Genomic DNA, 18,699 nt, shown 5'->3' with positions numbered 1-18,699 from the left:
AGTTGCTAAGTTATTGCAGCACAAAATTTGACGTGCATACAAGTTTTTCTCTGATTTCATGTCAAAAAATGGAAATTCATTGAAGATTTTATTGTTAGTCAGTGGGAGAATTGTGGTGCCACAGCATCATTTCCTCATCTGGTTTTATGGTTGCTACTGAATATTGCCATTTCATGAAAACATGTGAAACTCCTTCTATTCCATGTGTTTCATTTCACTCTGTCTATCAAAGCTTACTTGAGCAGTCATCCTGCATCAATCCTTATTTTATTGTGCGCATAATGCCACACTGCTTGATGAATATTCATGAGATAAATGACTGTACCAATTTTTCTTGTCATTGAGTATTTCAACAAGTTATTCCATGTGGAATGTGCAAAAATCGTATCATTAAGGAATCTTAATTTATTAACATTTTAGCAGCATCTAATTTCATCACTTGAAAGTTTAGAAATTCAAGGCAGTAAGATTTTTTTGCATGTCTTATTTTGTCAATCTTTTGATGTTTTCTTGGCACCAGAATCCACATTTTTAGTAGAGTGATGAAGCAACATTACATTACAATTGTTTTCCCACTAGTATGAATAGGCATTAGGAATATTAGGCCTCACGCTTTCAAGAGGCAAATGTCCAATCATATTACTTGCCCAACAGTTGTTCTATTTGTCCTTGGCAAGTGGGCAAGTGTGTTTGTAGCACCCTGCTTGTGACTTGTCCAATTTATCAAGTGTCGATCGTGTCCAGTGATATTTTGTGGCTTTGACTTTTATTTGAACATTTCATTGTTTGTATTTTTATGCCTCCACCACAAAGTGGTGCCGGAGGCATTATGTTTTCGGGTTGTCCGTCCGTCCGTCCGTACGTCCGTACGTCCGTCCGCTTTCGTTTACGCGATAACTTGAGTAATATTTACTGGAATTTTACCAAACTTGGTCCAAGTATGAAGTATGATGGGGCAATGATTTGATTAGATTTGGGGTGAAATCGGCTAAAGGTCAAAGGTCAAGGTCAAATCATGAAATTGTATCCGTTTACGCGATAACTCAAGACTGGATGGAGCAAATTTCACCAAACTTTGTTGGAGGATGATGTATGATGGGACAATTACTTGATTAGTTTTTCAGTGAAATCGGACAGAGGTCAAAGGTCAAAGATCAAGGTCAAATCCTAAAATTTATCTGTTTACGTGATAACTCTAAACTGGATGAAGCAGCTTTCACCAAACTTGGTCCAAGGATGATGTATGATGGGACAATTAGTTGAGTAGATTTTAGTGACATTGACAAGAGGTCAAAGGTCAAGGTCAAATGCTAAAAATTATGCTATTTCCCCCATATCTATGCAATGCCCGCAGTTATTTTCTTGAAACTTAGTGTAGACATGTACTACTGCGTAAAGATTTTCCCGAGAGAGTTTCATGTCATAAGGTCAAAGGTCAAAAGGTCAAAGGTTAGGTGAAAATGTTGCAATATCACTTTTCTCGCAAATGGTTCAATGTATCTTCATGGAACTTGGTACATACGTACATGTATGCATGTACTGACTGGCAGGGATTATCTAGGGAATTTAGGGGTCATGGGTCAATAGTCAGGGGGTCAAAGGTCAAGGTCAACTCCTCAAAATGTTACCATTTCCCTCATATACTAGTATATGCAATGATTGCATTATTAGTTTTGAAATTTAATATATGTACATGTATTACTTAATGGAGATTCTCTTGGAAATTTCCAGCCTGAAGGTCAAAGGTCAAAGGTTAAGGGTCAAAGGTCAGGTTTAGATGAGAAAAAAGATATACTTTGTACTGTAATTACAGTCTTTCTTCGTACCTTGAAAATTATACTCAATGCATAAACTTATAATAAGGTCCGTCAGAAGTCAAGTAAAAATTTTCAATTCCCCAAATATGTGTACCTGCACTCTTTATATAGACAATTATAGCAAACCCAGTTCGTGGAAAGTGAACATTCAAGATATTTCTGACAAACCTGTTATTTCGATATTTTGCCAGTTATGTGAAACTGTCATCACACATTGTGAAGACATTGTACTATACACCTATTGGGAGAATCATGCCTTATGGCGGAGGCATCAGTCGCCATAGCAACATTTCTAGTTTGTTTGTACAATGTATTTTATCACTTGACATGAGCATTTGACATGACATCTGCAATGAGAAACAGATCACTTGAGTAAATGGAAGTAAGAAATCACAGTAATTGATTCATCATGCAGGGTGATGATGATGATGACTATAGCAGCCAGGCACCAGGTAGCGTGACCTACGACTTTGCTAGCAGTGGAGGTATCGATCTCAGCCAAACTTCTGCTGGTAGTCACAGCGGATTCCTCAACAACAGCATCCTGGATGCCACACTCCTCACTGGTGACAAGTTGGTGGCCCAGCCCCACAAGGTTTGTTTGAATTACTGTAAAGGTGGACGTTTTTGAGTATTTCATGCAACCAGAAACTAGCACGAAAATAAAAGCGCACATCATATTTTTGCTTGTCATATGTTCCAATAGTCAATATGCCTTGATTCTGCATGATTAAAAGCACACAAAATTCACATCACCTGGCTGAGTGCGAAAAAAAATACTCATGAAAAAAATATTCACTTTTACAGTGCACATGGTAGCCATTGTCAGTCATTGTGTTTAGTTTGGATGGATTGCAAATGGATTTATGAGCTAAAGATAAACAGAAAAAAATAAGGACTTATCAAAACCATTTTAGAAGCTGCTCCTGAGGTCACTGATATTGAATCAATCTGATGATATATCATCATGTTAGGTTTCTTTTCAACAACAAGTCCAGACTGATGAGGGGAGGAGCTCATGTGAGGATTCATCTAATCCTCCTTTGTAATGAAGATTCAGTTTAGAAATGCAGCCTTGGACACAGAGAAGGACTGTTTTGTAAAACAGTGCTTCACTGATTGATTCTGTGATGCAGATTATATAGCTGCACTCTAAAACTTCTGCATGTTTGTAGTTAGGTCACACTTATGCTGTAACAAAGACTTTAGTCTTCACTGCCTTCATTTTTAAACTCACCAGCCTCCCTTATCTTCCCCCGAATTCTAATTAGCTGTTTACATGGTCCTGCACTTATCTAACTGCTACACTGTCGTATTGGTATTGCATTAAATTCACCCCCCCCCCCCCCCCCAAAAAAAAAAAAAAAAAAAAAACGAAAAAAAAAAAACGGTGACTTAGCCAAGATGAAAATAGAGCAAGTGATTGAATGGAAATCAAGACAAGTACATTATCCCCATTTATTGCAAGTTTTAGGACATCTATGCCATCTGGCAAACAGCATATTAACATACCTGTCCACTGGTAAAGAAAACATGGCAGGGGATGTCCAAAATTGTGATGACTATTCCCTTGCTTCTCATTGTGCCACAATATTTCTTTTTTTTTTTCTCTGCGAACTGCTGGCAGGTTAACAAGATTGACATTCAGTACGCCCGGACAGCCAAGAGGATGGACGTCAAGAAGCTCAAGACACACATGTGGAACTTCCTCACCACCCATCATGATGAGGATGACAAGGTCAGTATCCAATGGAAACCTTATTGTTTGTTTTAGGAGTATGGTGCATAAAAAATAGGGGGTTGCTGATGCATGAGTGTGTGTGTGTGTATCAAATTTATGCAGTCTTGCTTGTTCAGGATATTTCAGTATGGTGGTTGTTTGTTGGGGAGGATACAATATTACTTTGTTAGATAATCATTCCTCTCCACATATAGACAAGGGTATAAATTTGTTCTAGGGTCTAGGGCAATTACCTCCTGGACAATTACCTCAGACCCTTCCCTGACCCTAATCCAGTTGGAAAAAGGAGGATGCTGATATATATTGAGGGAAATATCAACTTGTGATAAAAGCATCATTTTTCACATTGCACACAAGAGAGAATTCAATGTTTGTTTTAAGGATACATAACTACAACACACGTCAAAGAAACCTCTTCCATCGTCCTCATGTAAGGACTACTGTTTCCTTGAATTCTTTCCGAACCACTTGTATTAAAGAGTGGAACCAACTACCTGTTGACATTAGGAACAGTACAACATTTTCTAAGTTCAAAGTTCAGTGTAAAAAATATCTATTAGACAATTTGAAATGAATTTGTCTAAGTACATGTTAAACATTTATTTGATGTTATATAGATTGGCCAGCCTACTGTAGTTTTGAGTGCTTTGTGTGGGTGATTGTGTATGGGGTGTGAGGGTGTGGGTGTGTGTGTGTGTTAGTGTGTTTATGGTCTCCTTTTTTATGTAAGTTTATTTGTTGCCATTGTATATAGCCTACATTATGACTGTTCTGATATATACTTGCCATGTCGTAGTGTTAGTGTGTGAACTTACGTGGTACCTTGGTCTGCTGTCGGTGGTTTCAGTGACTGTTCTGAATGCTCTCTCAACTGATTATTATGATGGTGAATGTCACCATCTTAACTTATTTGTACCCTGCATAGAGCCTCACTCACAAGCCTTGCTTCTTTCGGGGTCCTAAAAAACCATGTAAATTTTTGTATCAGCGATTTGTGTTATCTTGTTATTTATGTTTGGTTTTTTGAATGAATTGAATTGAATTGAATTGAAGGTATATACTAAAGGGAAGTGCCTGAACGTATTGTGTGTATGATGATATGAAAGTTTCTCCTCTGGCGATGATGCCATGAGATATGATGGAATGGAGAGGGAGGGAGTTCCTGATATACGGTGTATGTCAAAGGAGAGCATGAGTTGCTTTCCTTTGGCAAGGGTGTTGATGTCCAGGGATACATTTCAATGTTATTATTCTCATCTGTGTTGTGCTTGATTCCTGTATTTATTTTAAAGCATGCTGGGAAGGTGTTGGGTGCATAAGATTCTTTGCTTTCCTTTCTATATTGCAATGCAGGAGAATATCAGCCAAGAAGCCGAGAAATCAGATGGTGTGGCCGGTAGTCAGTCATTTTGTGACATGTACTCCATCCTGCCCGAGAGACTCAGTAAGACCATGTCCAAGAATCTCAGTGTACCCATCGCTTTTGTCTGCTTGCTTCATCTCTGCAATGAAAAGGTGAGTGTACGATAGGATTGGTGGCTTTGAGGCAGCAGACGGTCTAAAAAGTATTAAAAGTAATGATGGGTGATAGCAATGTTACTTGATGGATGTGGTGTTGAAGTTAAAAAGTGACAATGATAATAATGGTGCTAATGATGATGATGGTTATGGTAAATGATGATAAAGATAATGTGAATGATAATGATTATTAAACCAGGTGATAGTGATGACAGTGTTGGTATGATGAAAATGTTTATGTCAGTTGATCAACATGGCTGGCTGGGATGCTACTGAGGGAGTGGAGAGTGAGCACTCCCAGTGCTCGCTGGAAATAATGTATCCAGTGACTGGGGTAATGATACACTGTAGTATGTAAAGCGCATTGAAACCCTTAAAAAGTCTGAAATGCGAATAAAGATTGACTACGATAATTATTATCATTGTCGTTATGGAGATGCTGATGATGATATATACAATGATGCCAATTTGATAATGATGGGGGGGGGGGGGAGAACGAAGAAGATGATAATGGCAATAAAGATGATGACAATAATATGATGATAATGATTCAGTGTCTACAAAACCAAGAATGTCCTTGTGATTACATGGTGATAATTACATTTCTTACCTACCGGTATTTGATAAGAATGAACTCAGTATAAAAGTAGCTCATCAGAAAGGCAATGGTTAGTCAAAGTAGCTCATGAGAGGATGTACTTTGAGGCGTGGTAGGTGACATGATTTCAAATTTGACCAAAGAATTATTCAGAAAAACACATTATCAACTTTTTATACAAATCACAGGAGGGTCTTCTGAAAAGTGGGCTGCCCATCTTCCCTTTTCATTAATTGTACATTGTGTATGACTAGACTTGGATGTGTTATGATATATTGCAATTCCCTTTCTTTTTCTCTCTATGGTTGTATTCAGAGTCTTCTGGTGAGCAATAGTGACCATCTGGATGACCTTATCATCAGCCAAGATTGAGGGCTCATATGTAACTGTGTCCAAATACTTTGTGTGTGTATATATATGTATGATACAACACACTGGTACATTGTCTCTATGTAAAGTGCAGTATGTTTTACACACTTCTGTAATTATTACCTTGTTTTAACTGGATGAAGGTACTGCATTCTCTCCCCTATTAAGCTCATCACATAGGTTAGAACAGATGGTGTCATATGTTGTCGAATGTCACTTGTGCTTTTATTTTTTACACTAAGGCTAAGATGCTCTTTAGTACAGGCCATTTGGTCTTCACAATCTCTTGAGGTATAACTACGAATAGTTAATCATAAGTGATCCTGAGGCATTGAGGTTCCATCATATCTGGACATGTCAAACATCATCTCGGATTTGTGGAAAAATATTGACCATAACTGCAAAAATATTCTCAGTAGATGACAAGTTCAAGTCCCTTGGTTCCTTTTTTCCGACATGTTGGTTAAATTATAGATCAGCAGTTGCGATCTTACAAATTTCATTTGTAGAGGCAGCAAATTGAAGAAAACTCACGCCTCAATTCTGACTGCTCTCAGTTATCAAGTTTAAAGATAATATAAAGTTTTGGTACCTCAAAAGTTTCCCTGAGTTTCCTTGTCTTAGTTTGTGTTTCAGGTTAAAGTACCTTTCATATAACTAACGCTGTGGGACTTACTCGCCCCAAAGTGCTGTCATGTCTTGCATGTAATCATGCAATAATGGTTTCATACAATACGTGTATATTGATTCTCGCGTTACCGCGTCGAGTCAAACTAACGGCTCGTTCGAATTTTTCAGAGCCCGCTCTGCTCTGGTACGAAACCATTATTGCATGATTACTAAGACATGAGAGCACTTTGGGGCGAGTAAGTCTCACAGTGTTAGTTATATGAAAGGTACTTTAACCTGAAACACAAACTAAGACAAGGAAAATCACGGAAACTTTTGAGGTACCAAAACTTTATATGTGACCTGCTACAACAAAAAGGACCTAAAGTCGCGCACGGTCGAAAGCCGTGAAAATTGAGTTTGAGGTCAGAGCATTAAAATTGGTCAAAACTTACGATTTTCTGATTTTGACATATTATTGGAGTCTAACATGTCTTCTATCATCTGTCGAAATTTTGAAGCAAAATGATCAAAGGAAAGATAAAAAAATAGCGTTTTTCTGAGCCATGTTTTTTGGCGTTTCAACAAAGCAGAAACTGGTTCGAAAATTTGGATTGAGCGCCACAGATAGGTTCCGCCCCTAACAACGACCAGAGTGATCTCATTGGTCAGTTTGCTGCTTGCTGCTAACCGAAGCGTGAAGCTCGCACGCTGCCCAGTCGACTGGTGCGTGCGGGTGGGGTGCGCTATGCTCAACCGCTTCTCACATTCTGGTCACTGATTGGTTGGTGAGGAGACCGCCGACGCTGATGTGCTTGAATGAACTCTTCGGGGGTTGCTAGGGCTTACCTTCTATTGTCCAGAGGTGAAAACTGACTTGCGTGTCCCTTGAGCGCGATTGCGTCGAAAGGAAGACTTTTAGGGCGCTTTTCTCGAAACAGTGATTTTCCAGACGTCTTGACATGCTCTCTTTTAAACATCGATATCTCCGCAGCCGATTATTTTTATAAAATGTGTTATATATCAATTTAAAGCAGAAAGATTAGGGGATTGTATCATGCGATTTTCAAATAATCGACCTCGCCCGACTTTAGGATCATTTTGTTGTAGCGGGTCACATATTATCTTTAAGTATAAGTATATTAAGGATTTATGCATAGCTTAAGGTTGTGTCTTCTAGCTGCCGTCAAGATCTTTCATATGGCAGCCAAGGTTGCAAATGCAGCGCAAGGGCACATGCAGCGGAGATGCTATGTAAGGTATGGTGTGTTCGTTTTTTATTACACATGTATGTATATATTCAAAGCTGAAACATAGATGAGATTTATTCAGGATTTGTGCTCTCAACCTTCATAATTTAAGGCTCAAAATATTTTGCTGGCAAAGAAGTCATGCACGCTGACAATTAATGGTAACGAAACACAATGTCCACCTTATTCAAGGGAATGCAGTGTTGAGACTGACATTTAGACTTGAGTATTTCTAGTTTTGCTGTGTTTTCTTCTTCTGAGCCATTTTGTTATGTGATCGCTTGTTGCAAAGTAGTACCGGAGTCTTATTGTGTATATATTATTCAGGCATATTTGTTATTATTCAAGAGGATTATGTATCCAGCTTGCACAATTGTACAGAATATTATGCTGTAGTTTTCTAGACATCTGTGACCCATTACATTATCTGTTCTAATGTAGATTGATTTCTCACATTAATTTTGGCCTTTATAATTGCTACTTTCATTGTTATGTAGTTTTCACTGCCTATCCCCAAGAATGGGACCATGTTTTCTGATTTGAGTTCTGCAAAATAATGCACATTTGTCTGTATGCTCCAGCCTGCTAAAAATGGATGATTCTTGACTGAACTTTATTTTACATTGGAAGCCATGATTCAATCATGAAATGAAGAAAACATGCCAAAATTTTGCAATGTTTGACTTTTATTTTTTAGGAGTATTATTATTATTATTAACGTATCTTTTTATGGTATAACACAGCAAAGAACTTTTTATGTGATGTTTCATACACCAGCATTCAGATTTTATGATGTAAGCTCTCGTGGTCTCTCTCTCTCTCTTTTTAACTTGCAGAGGTAAAGTAATTATTGTGAACAATTTGTGTAAATAGACATATGTAATGCATTGCTTGAAGTTTGTGATAATGAATAAAGACTGTATAGCACAGATTATGATCTGTTCTGCACTTTATTGCTGTTTTTGATCATCCAGCTCAAAACCCACAAAAAGTAGGCCAAAACGAATTTCCACTTTTCTAAACATGTAGTTTAAGAGAGCAAGCTCTCTTGTTACGATTGGACAATCCTATCCCGTTCAAAAAGTAATTGAAACAAGAGAGAGTTAGGTGCAATTTCATAGAAAAGGCAGAAAATGGATTAGGGTCACTCCATTGTTATGTGCAGAAGTATCAAAGAAAAGATGTGGTCCAGAAAAAAAAAAGAAATACAATGTACACTGTATCTTGATTTCGGCAACAAGTAAGACACAAAGTGTACAAATTTGAGTTGGTCTACCCAAATTCTCAGTATATACATGTACATGTACTTTTAACGAGAGTGATGGTAATGTTTTTAACAAGTAACTGTCATTCAGGAGACAGTTAATTGCATTGCATATCCAGCTAGTGTGTTTGGAAAAGGAGTCAACCGTAGCTGATCACACTTACCGGTCTATACCAGGTGAACACTATTAATTACCAATACTTTTGGAAATCCTGGCTGAAAAATGCTGTTCATTTTTTTTTTCACATGGTCTCCATCATAGAGTTAAAACTCAACTTCAATCATCCTATTTATGCACACTGTACACAAATCAACAACTACAGATGACTCACGATACCAATACATGTAGTAACACCACATCAATGTGTAAATCAACTTTTTGTCTGCCCATTTAATAGATAAATTTTCTTTGGTCCCACACATGGTATTGACTTGCACCTTGTACATTGTACTTACTTACACAAGGTAGAACTGTGTGAGTTCATGATAAATTATGTCAAGAAATCTTGAGAGCACATACTGGGCTATCCCAACCTCTCATCCCACTCCACTCATTCACACACACACACACACACACACACACATACACATACACACACACATATAGTGGTATGATGCTGATATTTTTACCAAACGCTTCTGTCCTCTTGGGAAGAATGATATAATTGAGACAATTATGTTTATTACTCCATATGGTTTGTTATGCTCAAAACCTCTATTCCATTTTGTACAAACAGACAGAGCTGATGAAGACCTGAGGTCGAAAGCTTCTACCACCAGCCGGCATCGTGCTACATCTACTGTTTCATTGTCTCAGTTATAATAGGGGAGATTGTCAGCAATGCAAAAATGGGTGTATATATTGGATGTGCATAGAAATGGGTCATGGGGGGAATGTAGGTATATCTGCTTTTTCTCAAAAAAAGTTGTATTTTCTCATTAACCTACGGAATTTAGTGGTAGGCCTATAAGATGCATGTTGTGCTCTTGTCAATTCAATGCTTCATTGAGCCCATATTGATGCATAATTTTTCAAAAAAGGGCAATATTTGCATTTTTTCTGAATATTATTATGCTTTTTATCAAATTTTCCCCAAACTAACATTTATTCCGCATTTCCCCTCATGGCTGGAAATATATATATAAAATTGTATATATGAAGAGCTTGCAACCGAAAGGCGCTAAATCCATTGAAAAATGATGGATTAAGCGCCTTTTGGAAACAAGCTCTTCATTTATTATCATATATATATAAAACCTGCCTTAGCGGCCAGCTGTCTATACCTGTACAACATGCTACTATGCAACAATTCATGAACACTGGCATTGTTCAATGCATGAAACACACGTGTGCATATGGACGCATGTACATGTACACTAAGTACATATGCAATACCTATGCGATGTATGCAGCGATGATACATGTACATGTATAGGCAATGCACACATATAGTTGGATCCACTTTTTTCGTTTCCCTTGGGTGGCCGCTATAGACAGGTTTGACTGTATATATATATATATATATACTCCTAGATGGGTCATTTGGAAGACATTTCCATTTGTTTTATATGCAAATTTTTATATACATGTTCAATGGCAGTTTACGCAATGGAGACACGAAAATTGTCTCCCTAATGACCAGTTGTCTCCCTAATGAAGACACTTCCCCCCAATATGTCTCCCTAAGGTGCCAACTAGGGATATATAGATATATATATATATATATATATATATATATATATATATATATATATATATATATATCCCTAGTTGGCACCTTAGGGAGACATATTGGGGGGAAGTGTCTTCATTAGGGAGACAACTGGTCATTAAGGAGACAATTTTCGTGTCTCCATTGCGTAAATTGCCAATGAACATGTATTTTAAAATTTGCATATAAAACAAATGGAAATGTCTTCCAAATGACCCATCTAGGAGTATATATATATATATATATATATATACAGTCAAACCTGCTTTAGCGGCCACCTCTCTATAGCGGCCACCTGTCTATAGCGGCCACTGAAAAATCCCCCCGAGAGAAAAGCCATGTTAAAGACTCTGTGTATAGCGGCCACCTGTCTAACGCGGCCAGCGGCCACACATTTTGTTTCCCGCGGTAGATTTTAACCTGTCTATAACGGCCAAAAACCCGATGGAGCCGTAGCCGAGCTGATAATTCAGGGTGTTTTTCTGCTTTTTAGCCGTGCCAGTCATTTCTGGGCAACATTCAGTGATCGCCACCGTTGCATTCATCACTTATTCAGTCACAATAATGCACTAATTCATGACTGTGCACATGCTACATCTAGTGTACTGTGCAACAATTTCATAAACACCGGCATTGTTCTATGCATGATACACACGTGTGCATACGTACACACATAAATGTACATGTATACATACAACGATGATACATGTACATGTAGGCAATGCACACAAAGTTGGATTACCTGTCTATAGCGGCCACCTGTCTATAACGGCCACTTTTTCCGTATCCCTTGGGTGGCCGCTATAGACAGGTTTGACTGTATATATATATATATATTGTTTTTGTTACAGCCATGGGCAGCACACATGGTAAGGCTTGAGAGGAATTGACGAGTTATAGCCTCTTTCTAAAGCTCTGTAACTTCCAAAGATAGTTACTCTTGTAATGAACATTGTGTATGATATCTCTATCCATAACAAAAGTGGTCACACATTCATCAACAATCACTACGTTGCATCACAAACTGACATACTCACACCAGGATGTTAGGTTGGGCTTCTCACAGGAGACCAACAAAAGAAAGACACTAACTTCACCTTGATTGTGTTTAACAAGTGTCAGTGTTCAAAAGTGTGAACATTCATACAGTGTACATCAATGATATCTGTGAGTTTCAATATTCCATGCTTCAGGCTACAAAGCAATTCCACTTTTTTTTCCATCGACAAACATTTCTTGTAGTTTGTGTACATCTAGCATTAAAAAAAACCAAACAAATAAAAAAACAAAAAACAAACATAAGATGCTCAGTAACAGATATAAAGCACTAGTCTCTTCCACTAAGTGTGGGGGTACAACTCTCATTCAAATGATTATATATGCATTATTCCCCTGACAAATAAACAAGTAGAATTTGAAGAAGGAAATCAACATGAAATGTTATACAACCAAATGAATACTCCTTGCTATTCTAATAACCATTTTATCATCCTCTGCTAACAAGCAGAGGTAAATATATATAAACAGAAAACATTCTGAATTGAGTTGTTTTGAATATCACGTCTGTATCAATGATGAATGTATTTGGATACTATGTAGGAAAAACATTAAAACTTGTAATAATTTCTGTTTAATAGTCCCCTTTTTATTGGAAAAGCATAAATATCAAATTGACCATACTAACATCACATTCTTTGATCAACTTTTTTTTTTCTTTTTGGGTAAAGGAAAGCATCAGCCCCTATGATCGATCCAGGACTCCCTACATGCAGAACAGTCAAATGTCAAGTTTCTATACCTAGTTAAAAATTTTTCTTGAAAAAAAAGAGAGGATATAATCAATAAAGGAGTTACATGTAATAGCCTGATCTAATCTTTAATTGGTACTTTCAGTACATACGCACTACACACACCAGTGTATTGCACATAAAACAAAACAAAAATAAACTTAGAGAATGTAAAACTTTTTCTGTGTTCTTTTTTGTCATTCCTATATAAATCATACAGCAAGATGCTTTGCAAAATGAGGTTTATCAAATATTGCCTCTGTTGATCTAAACCTGGTTTTACACTCTGTACTGTAGGCCAGTTCATGTATGTCATACAAAGACTGTTCTTCTCAGTATGTCTTTGGCTACAACATTAACGGTGTTAACACTGTTTAGCTGGCACAGAGATGATCAATATCTGTCAGCAAGCTGTATCAAGTAGAGAAAGTCGGTATTCAATCTATTCAACTGGAGCTTACACTAGTGTAAAAAGATACTCCCATTACAGCACTTGATCCATAATTCTGTGGATTCACAACTCCCATGTACAGTGTATGCCTACTGTACGTACCAAGCTTGGATGTTGGATGCCCCACTGTGACATACAGTTATGATTTATGTTTTACTTGATGCTACGCCACATTACTACCTTGCAGAATTGATTATTCTTATGAAGCAACATGAAGTGTGAAGTAATTACCTTGCAAATTTTAGATGACATTGGCCAAAAGGAGTAAGAATTTGTTGCGTTCTAGTCAAGAATGGATATGAAATGGCATGGTAATTGAATCATGAGCTTGCTCTAAATGAAGTCCCACCTATGTCTATCCATGTTACCGGTACTTCAGTATCTTATCATTAAAGGGCAATGTTATCTATACCCTACATAACATGAAACCATAATGTGATGTGATTGGTGGATAATGAAAACATGTTCTTTCTTATACTACTATCTTAACAGGACAGTTTTACTTTTTATTCTTATTTGTTGCTAATCTTAAGTTGTTTGAAAAAGACCATCAACTGGCATTTGGATATATAGTCATGAGGTTTGTTTTTAACTTCTTCTTTTTTAATGACAAAATGCATTGCATGACTTGGCCTATCATAACTTCTTTGTTACTTTGCAATGATTTGCAATTTGTGAATGCACTAAACAGCATGATAGTTGTAGATCTATAAAATCTGACTGACAGCATATCATTTCCTGTCCATTCCTCCAGTCTTAAATGATAATCTTTTATTTAAAGTAGTGAGTTCATTTACAGCAAAATCTAAATTTCAAGCCCGTTAAGTTTGGCGTCTTGTACATTAATACAGCTGCTGGTCATCTTTGACTGCACAGACATTGAAATGCTAATACACTCTACCAGGTATTCAAGATCAACTCTTCCATTCTGATAGTTGTCATTACTCTTGGGCACTTGCATGGGAATGTGTCCTTGCATTAAGAAAATTAATTTGTACACAAATGCTAACAGATCTTGATTCTCTTACATGAAGACACGTCAACGTGAGCTGTTTACTGCAACGTTTCAGATTAGATCGTGTGCTTGTGCCTTTCCATGGTACCTGAAGACTGTATCACCAATAATACATATACACAGTGCCTTACAAAATTTTTTGAATAGCCTGTTTCAGTACATTCTATCAATTGTTGCATCAACCAATATCACTGCAAATACTCAGAAGACTGCGTGGCTCAAGGAGAGATTGACATGCAATGACACGTTACATGTAAACATATTAAAGGTAGGGAATCCCATTTGCACGCCTTAAATGAAGAGTTGTATAAATACAGTGGTATGTTGAAGAGAATATCATTTTAGAAACTCCCATAAAGTATTGAAAGTGGAAGGTAACATTTAGTACACTTTTTTGACGGTTAGAATTTGAATTGAATTGTTTTCGGGGCTCACCGTAAATTCCAGTACATTACTAGGCTACCTTTGCAGACCCATGTACTGCATGTGTGTCCATCATGTATATTTTGTGAAGAAAGTTCATCAACACTTACAAACATTTCTATTTACCACACACTCTATATGTTATTACATCAGCTCTTGTACTTTTAGATTTGTGTTTATAGATCACAAATACAGAAGAATGCAACAAAAAGGCGTAAGTGTGGCTGACACACAGAACTACTGAGTAGTTGAGTTTTGTGCATTATTCAAATTTTAGATAACTGTTGACTTCCAAATTTCTAAGCAGTGGCCTAAGCAAGTCCCCTGAGGTCCATATTTAATGTTTTGCTGCATTTTGGGAGGTCTGTAAAAGGTATCCCCTACCTTTAACACACATACGCACACACACACATGCATACATGCTCACACACAAATTTGCATTCACTTCTGTACCAATTACTCTATAAATCCTTTCACTGCAGTGTGAACAGTCTGCAGATCCTCCTACTTTACCTGAAATTCCCTCATGGAAAACTCATTTTGAATCAAGCATTTCTTCTCTTGATGCAAGTTAGGCCTATACATGTCCAGTGACATTTCTCAACCTTGATAGCAGTACACATGTACATTTTTACCAGGTGTATGTCCACAATTCATGGAAATAACCATTTTCACACATTTATACACGATATCATGAGTATAGCAAGTGCACTTTTATCATCAAACTCCCGACAAGACCCATACTTTCATATCAATCAATACTGGATCACCGGACTGAGTTATTACAGGTGTAACTTTGACATTTGTGTCCCACAGTCTGCTGTACATTTCTAACACCTCTGTGCCTAGCATAAAAATAGAATGGTTAAAGTGCAAGCAGGTATATATCTACACAGTTTCCTTGCAGTAACTCTTGGACAGTTGAAAGTATAGCAAACATAGGCATTGACATCCACAAAATCAAGATGAAAACCCCCAAACCCTTTAAATACAAAATTAATCGAAAACCAAATCATTACACAGTATTTTTTTTTTAATGTTATGGTCATTTGCATGCCAGAATAGACATAATCTGGGCATCCTTTAATCACCTCCAAATAACTGTCTTTGTAATTGGGCAGTTAAATGTCACTTCCATAGCACTATCTATATGTTTAGTACACAACCGGACTCTGGAAAAACAAATAAGCATTCACAAGAAAGGGATTTCAATCTAAAATTGACTTAAGGGATTTCAATTCAAAATTGACTTCTGAATTGAGTTTCAGAGTCTTCTTGGTTTGGAGTAACAGACTAGATGTCTTTGACTAACTGTCTTCAGATTAATACAAGATGCTGGAAAACACACAAAAACCCATAAAAAAAGGTACTGACATCTAAATCAGCATTTTATCAATATTGAAAGCCTTGTTGAACAGGTGAAAAACTTGACTGCTATGACTGTCTCAACAATAATGAATGATCACTATCAGGGAAAACATTACACAGTGCAAATTGCAAGACAAAAATGATGGGGTTATGTGAGTGAAGTCACTATTACACTATCTACATAAAATGTTTCAAGGTGTGACAAGTATCCATCAAGTTTTGTTGACATACAAATGGTCATGCAATTCTCTTCATATGTTTGATTCTCCAGATTTTTCAAGTTCCATTTCTCAGTGACATTATTTTGCAAGCCATCCCAAATAACTCAAATGCTGAACAAGCTTGAGGCCTTAATCCTTCTTTGACCATTATATCAAGTATGTATTCACTCTAGTAGGACATCTTCATGTGCCTAAAATTAAGGATTCACAAAAAGCTATCAGCATGGCCACAAAAATACTGACAAAACTGAAGAAGAATCAAGTGTGCAGACTACATCCTCTTGTGTGCATCTGAGGTTAATATATGTAACATATACGTGCTGTTTACAGGAGTTGCATCTTTTTTTCTTTTTTTTTTTAATACTTATTTCACATCTTTTACAGGTTGTACTGTTGTGTGTAATGCCATTTTCAATACACCACTTTCAAACTCTGTGTAACATGCACAAATCCTCGTTTATTTTGTGCACTTTACAAATAATACTATCTCTCCTTTTTGCTTGTGCATGAAACCTACTTCACTATACCAGTCACTGCTGCCTTCTCCAGCAAACCAATGTTATACTAATGAACACTTTGCGTACAAAAACACAATGTGCATGTGTACATGTGAGATATAAATATTTATACATTTACACGTACGAAAATATCATATATTTTGCTCGCACAGACATTACTCCAATGACAATAATTGCAGCTTTGCAGGTAAACATGAGCTGTCTCCTATATAACTCTTCTCCCCTTTTTTATACAGGGTTGTCCAGTCACACGCTGAGTTGAGATTTGCAATGTGCAGCTTCTTCAATGTGGAAGCAACTTTTGTGTATGTATGCATATACATGTGAATGCACAATAGAGGCAAGGATAGAATTGGACACACAGTGATACACCATGAGAGATTGAAATTGAAAGTGAGAGAGAGAGAGATAGTGATGAGTATATATGTATATATGCACAAAGAGACAGAGAGAGACAGACGTTGAAAGAGCAGCAATCATTGCATGGTTACACATTTTGTGTTAGAAACCTTTACACTGAAGCGAATTGAAAAGGTAAAGACTTAACAGATAGCAAGAAAGACAGAAACATATATGAATAGGGAAAATATAGATAGCCAAGAAGAGCAGAAGGAAAAAAGAAGAAATGTAGTGATAGAACACGTAAAGAAAGGATGAAACAAGGACATCTCTCTAATGGTTCTTTATCATTTCAATTTCTTTGATATATGCCTATCTACACTACATAATTCATTTAACATGCCAGGCACAATTTCATAAACCATGATTTTTTTTTTAATCTCTTGAACTATAGTATGCAAATAAAAAAAAAATCGAACTACCTGGTGATAAAAAAAAAAATAGATTTCCCGGTCACCATTACCAAAAAAATAAAATAAAATAAACTAGAAATGTCGCTTTGGCGACTGGTATGCCTCCGCCATAATGCATGATTTTCCCAATAGGTCTAGATAGTACATGTGGACACTGTGTGATTACATTTTCACAAAATTGGCAAAATATTTGAATGACAAGTTCATCACAAATGTGTTGAATGTTCACCTTCCTTGACGTAGGTTTAATTGGATGAATAGGAGAGCATGTATCTAGGGATTTAAGGACTTTAACTTGACTTTGACCCATTCATACATTTAGGCATTGAGTAATTTTCAAGGTACAGGTGTGGAGAAAAAGTGCAATTTCTGAATTGAATAGTAAATTGTTACCATTTTCATCTGGCCTTGACCCTAAAATTCATAAGATAATTACTTTCAGGTAGAACATGCATAATATGTACTAAGTTTCAAGGTAACTTGAGCCACTTCCGAGATATGGAGGAAAAAGTTAGTTCAGCACTTTCACTTGATCTTTGACCTTTTGACCTTTGAGGCAAAAAGAGAAAAAAAAAACTTTCCAGAGAATTTCTATTACATGTAGGTTACACACGCATACACCAAGTGTAAAAAAACAACCCTGCTGGCATTGCATAAATATGAGGGTAATAGTAAAATTTTGAAGTCTTGCACTTGACCTTTGACCCCTGACCTTTGACCCCATGAACCCTACATTCTCTAGATAATCACTTCCAGTCAGTACGTGTATACTTGTATACTATGTTCCATGAAGATACCTTGAACAATTTTCCAAGGTACGGAGAAAAAAAAGAAGTTTTAATATTTTTACTTGACCTTTTGACCTTTGACCTTTGACCTCATGACCCAAACTTTCACCAGAGAATCTTAATTGGGTAATACATGTATACACTAAGTTTCAAGAAAATCTCTTCAGGCATTCAATAGATATGGTGGAAATAGTGAAATTTTATGTATTTGACCCTGACCTTTTGACCTTTGACCTTTGACCTCATGACCCAAACTTTCACCAGAGAATCTTAATTGGGTAAAACATGTATACACTAAGTTTCAAGAAAATATCTTCAGGCATTCAATAGATATGGTGGAAATAGTGAAATTTTATGTATTTGACCTTGACCTTTTGACCTTTGACCTTGAGCATGTGCACCCAAAAGTTGATAGGCACAACTTCACCCCCTAATACA

General features: G+C 36.8%; 1 protein-coding gene across 2 annotated transcripts in view; it reads left to right on the top strand.

Annotated features, from left to right (window-relative positions):
* LOC139727774 (condensin complex subunit 2-like) overlaps positions 1–6,644 on the top strand; it is a 28,904-nt gene extending 22,260 nt beyond the window's left edge. For both annotated transcript variants that reach the window (XM_071638751.1, XM_071638750.1), the window contains 4 exons: positions 2,233–2,412; positions 3,445–3,555; positions 4,912–5,073; positions 5,990–6,644. In XM_071638751.1, the coding sequence (XP_071494852.1) occupies positions 2,233–2,412; positions 3,445–3,555; positions 4,912–5,073; positions 5,990–6,046 (510 nt within the window). In that variant the 3' untranslated portion in view covers positions 6,047–6,644. The remainder of the gene's footprint in view (positions 1–2,232; positions 2,413–3,444; positions 3,556–4,911; positions 5,074–5,989) is intronic.
* Positions 6,645–18,699: the final 12,055 nt, after the last annotated feature.

Source organism: Diadema antillarum, unplaced genomic scaffold (assembly GCF_040938485.1).
Source record: "Diadema antillarum isolate AM-2024a unplaced genomic scaffold, OU_Dant_1.0 seq00000150_RagTag, whole genome shotgun sequence".
NCBI classification, from domain to species: domain Eukaryota; kingdom Metazoa; phylum Echinodermata; class Echinoidea; order Diadematoida; family Diadematidae; genus Diadema; species Diadema antillarum.
This window is presented reverse-complemented; position numbering and strand designations above follow the sequence as displayed.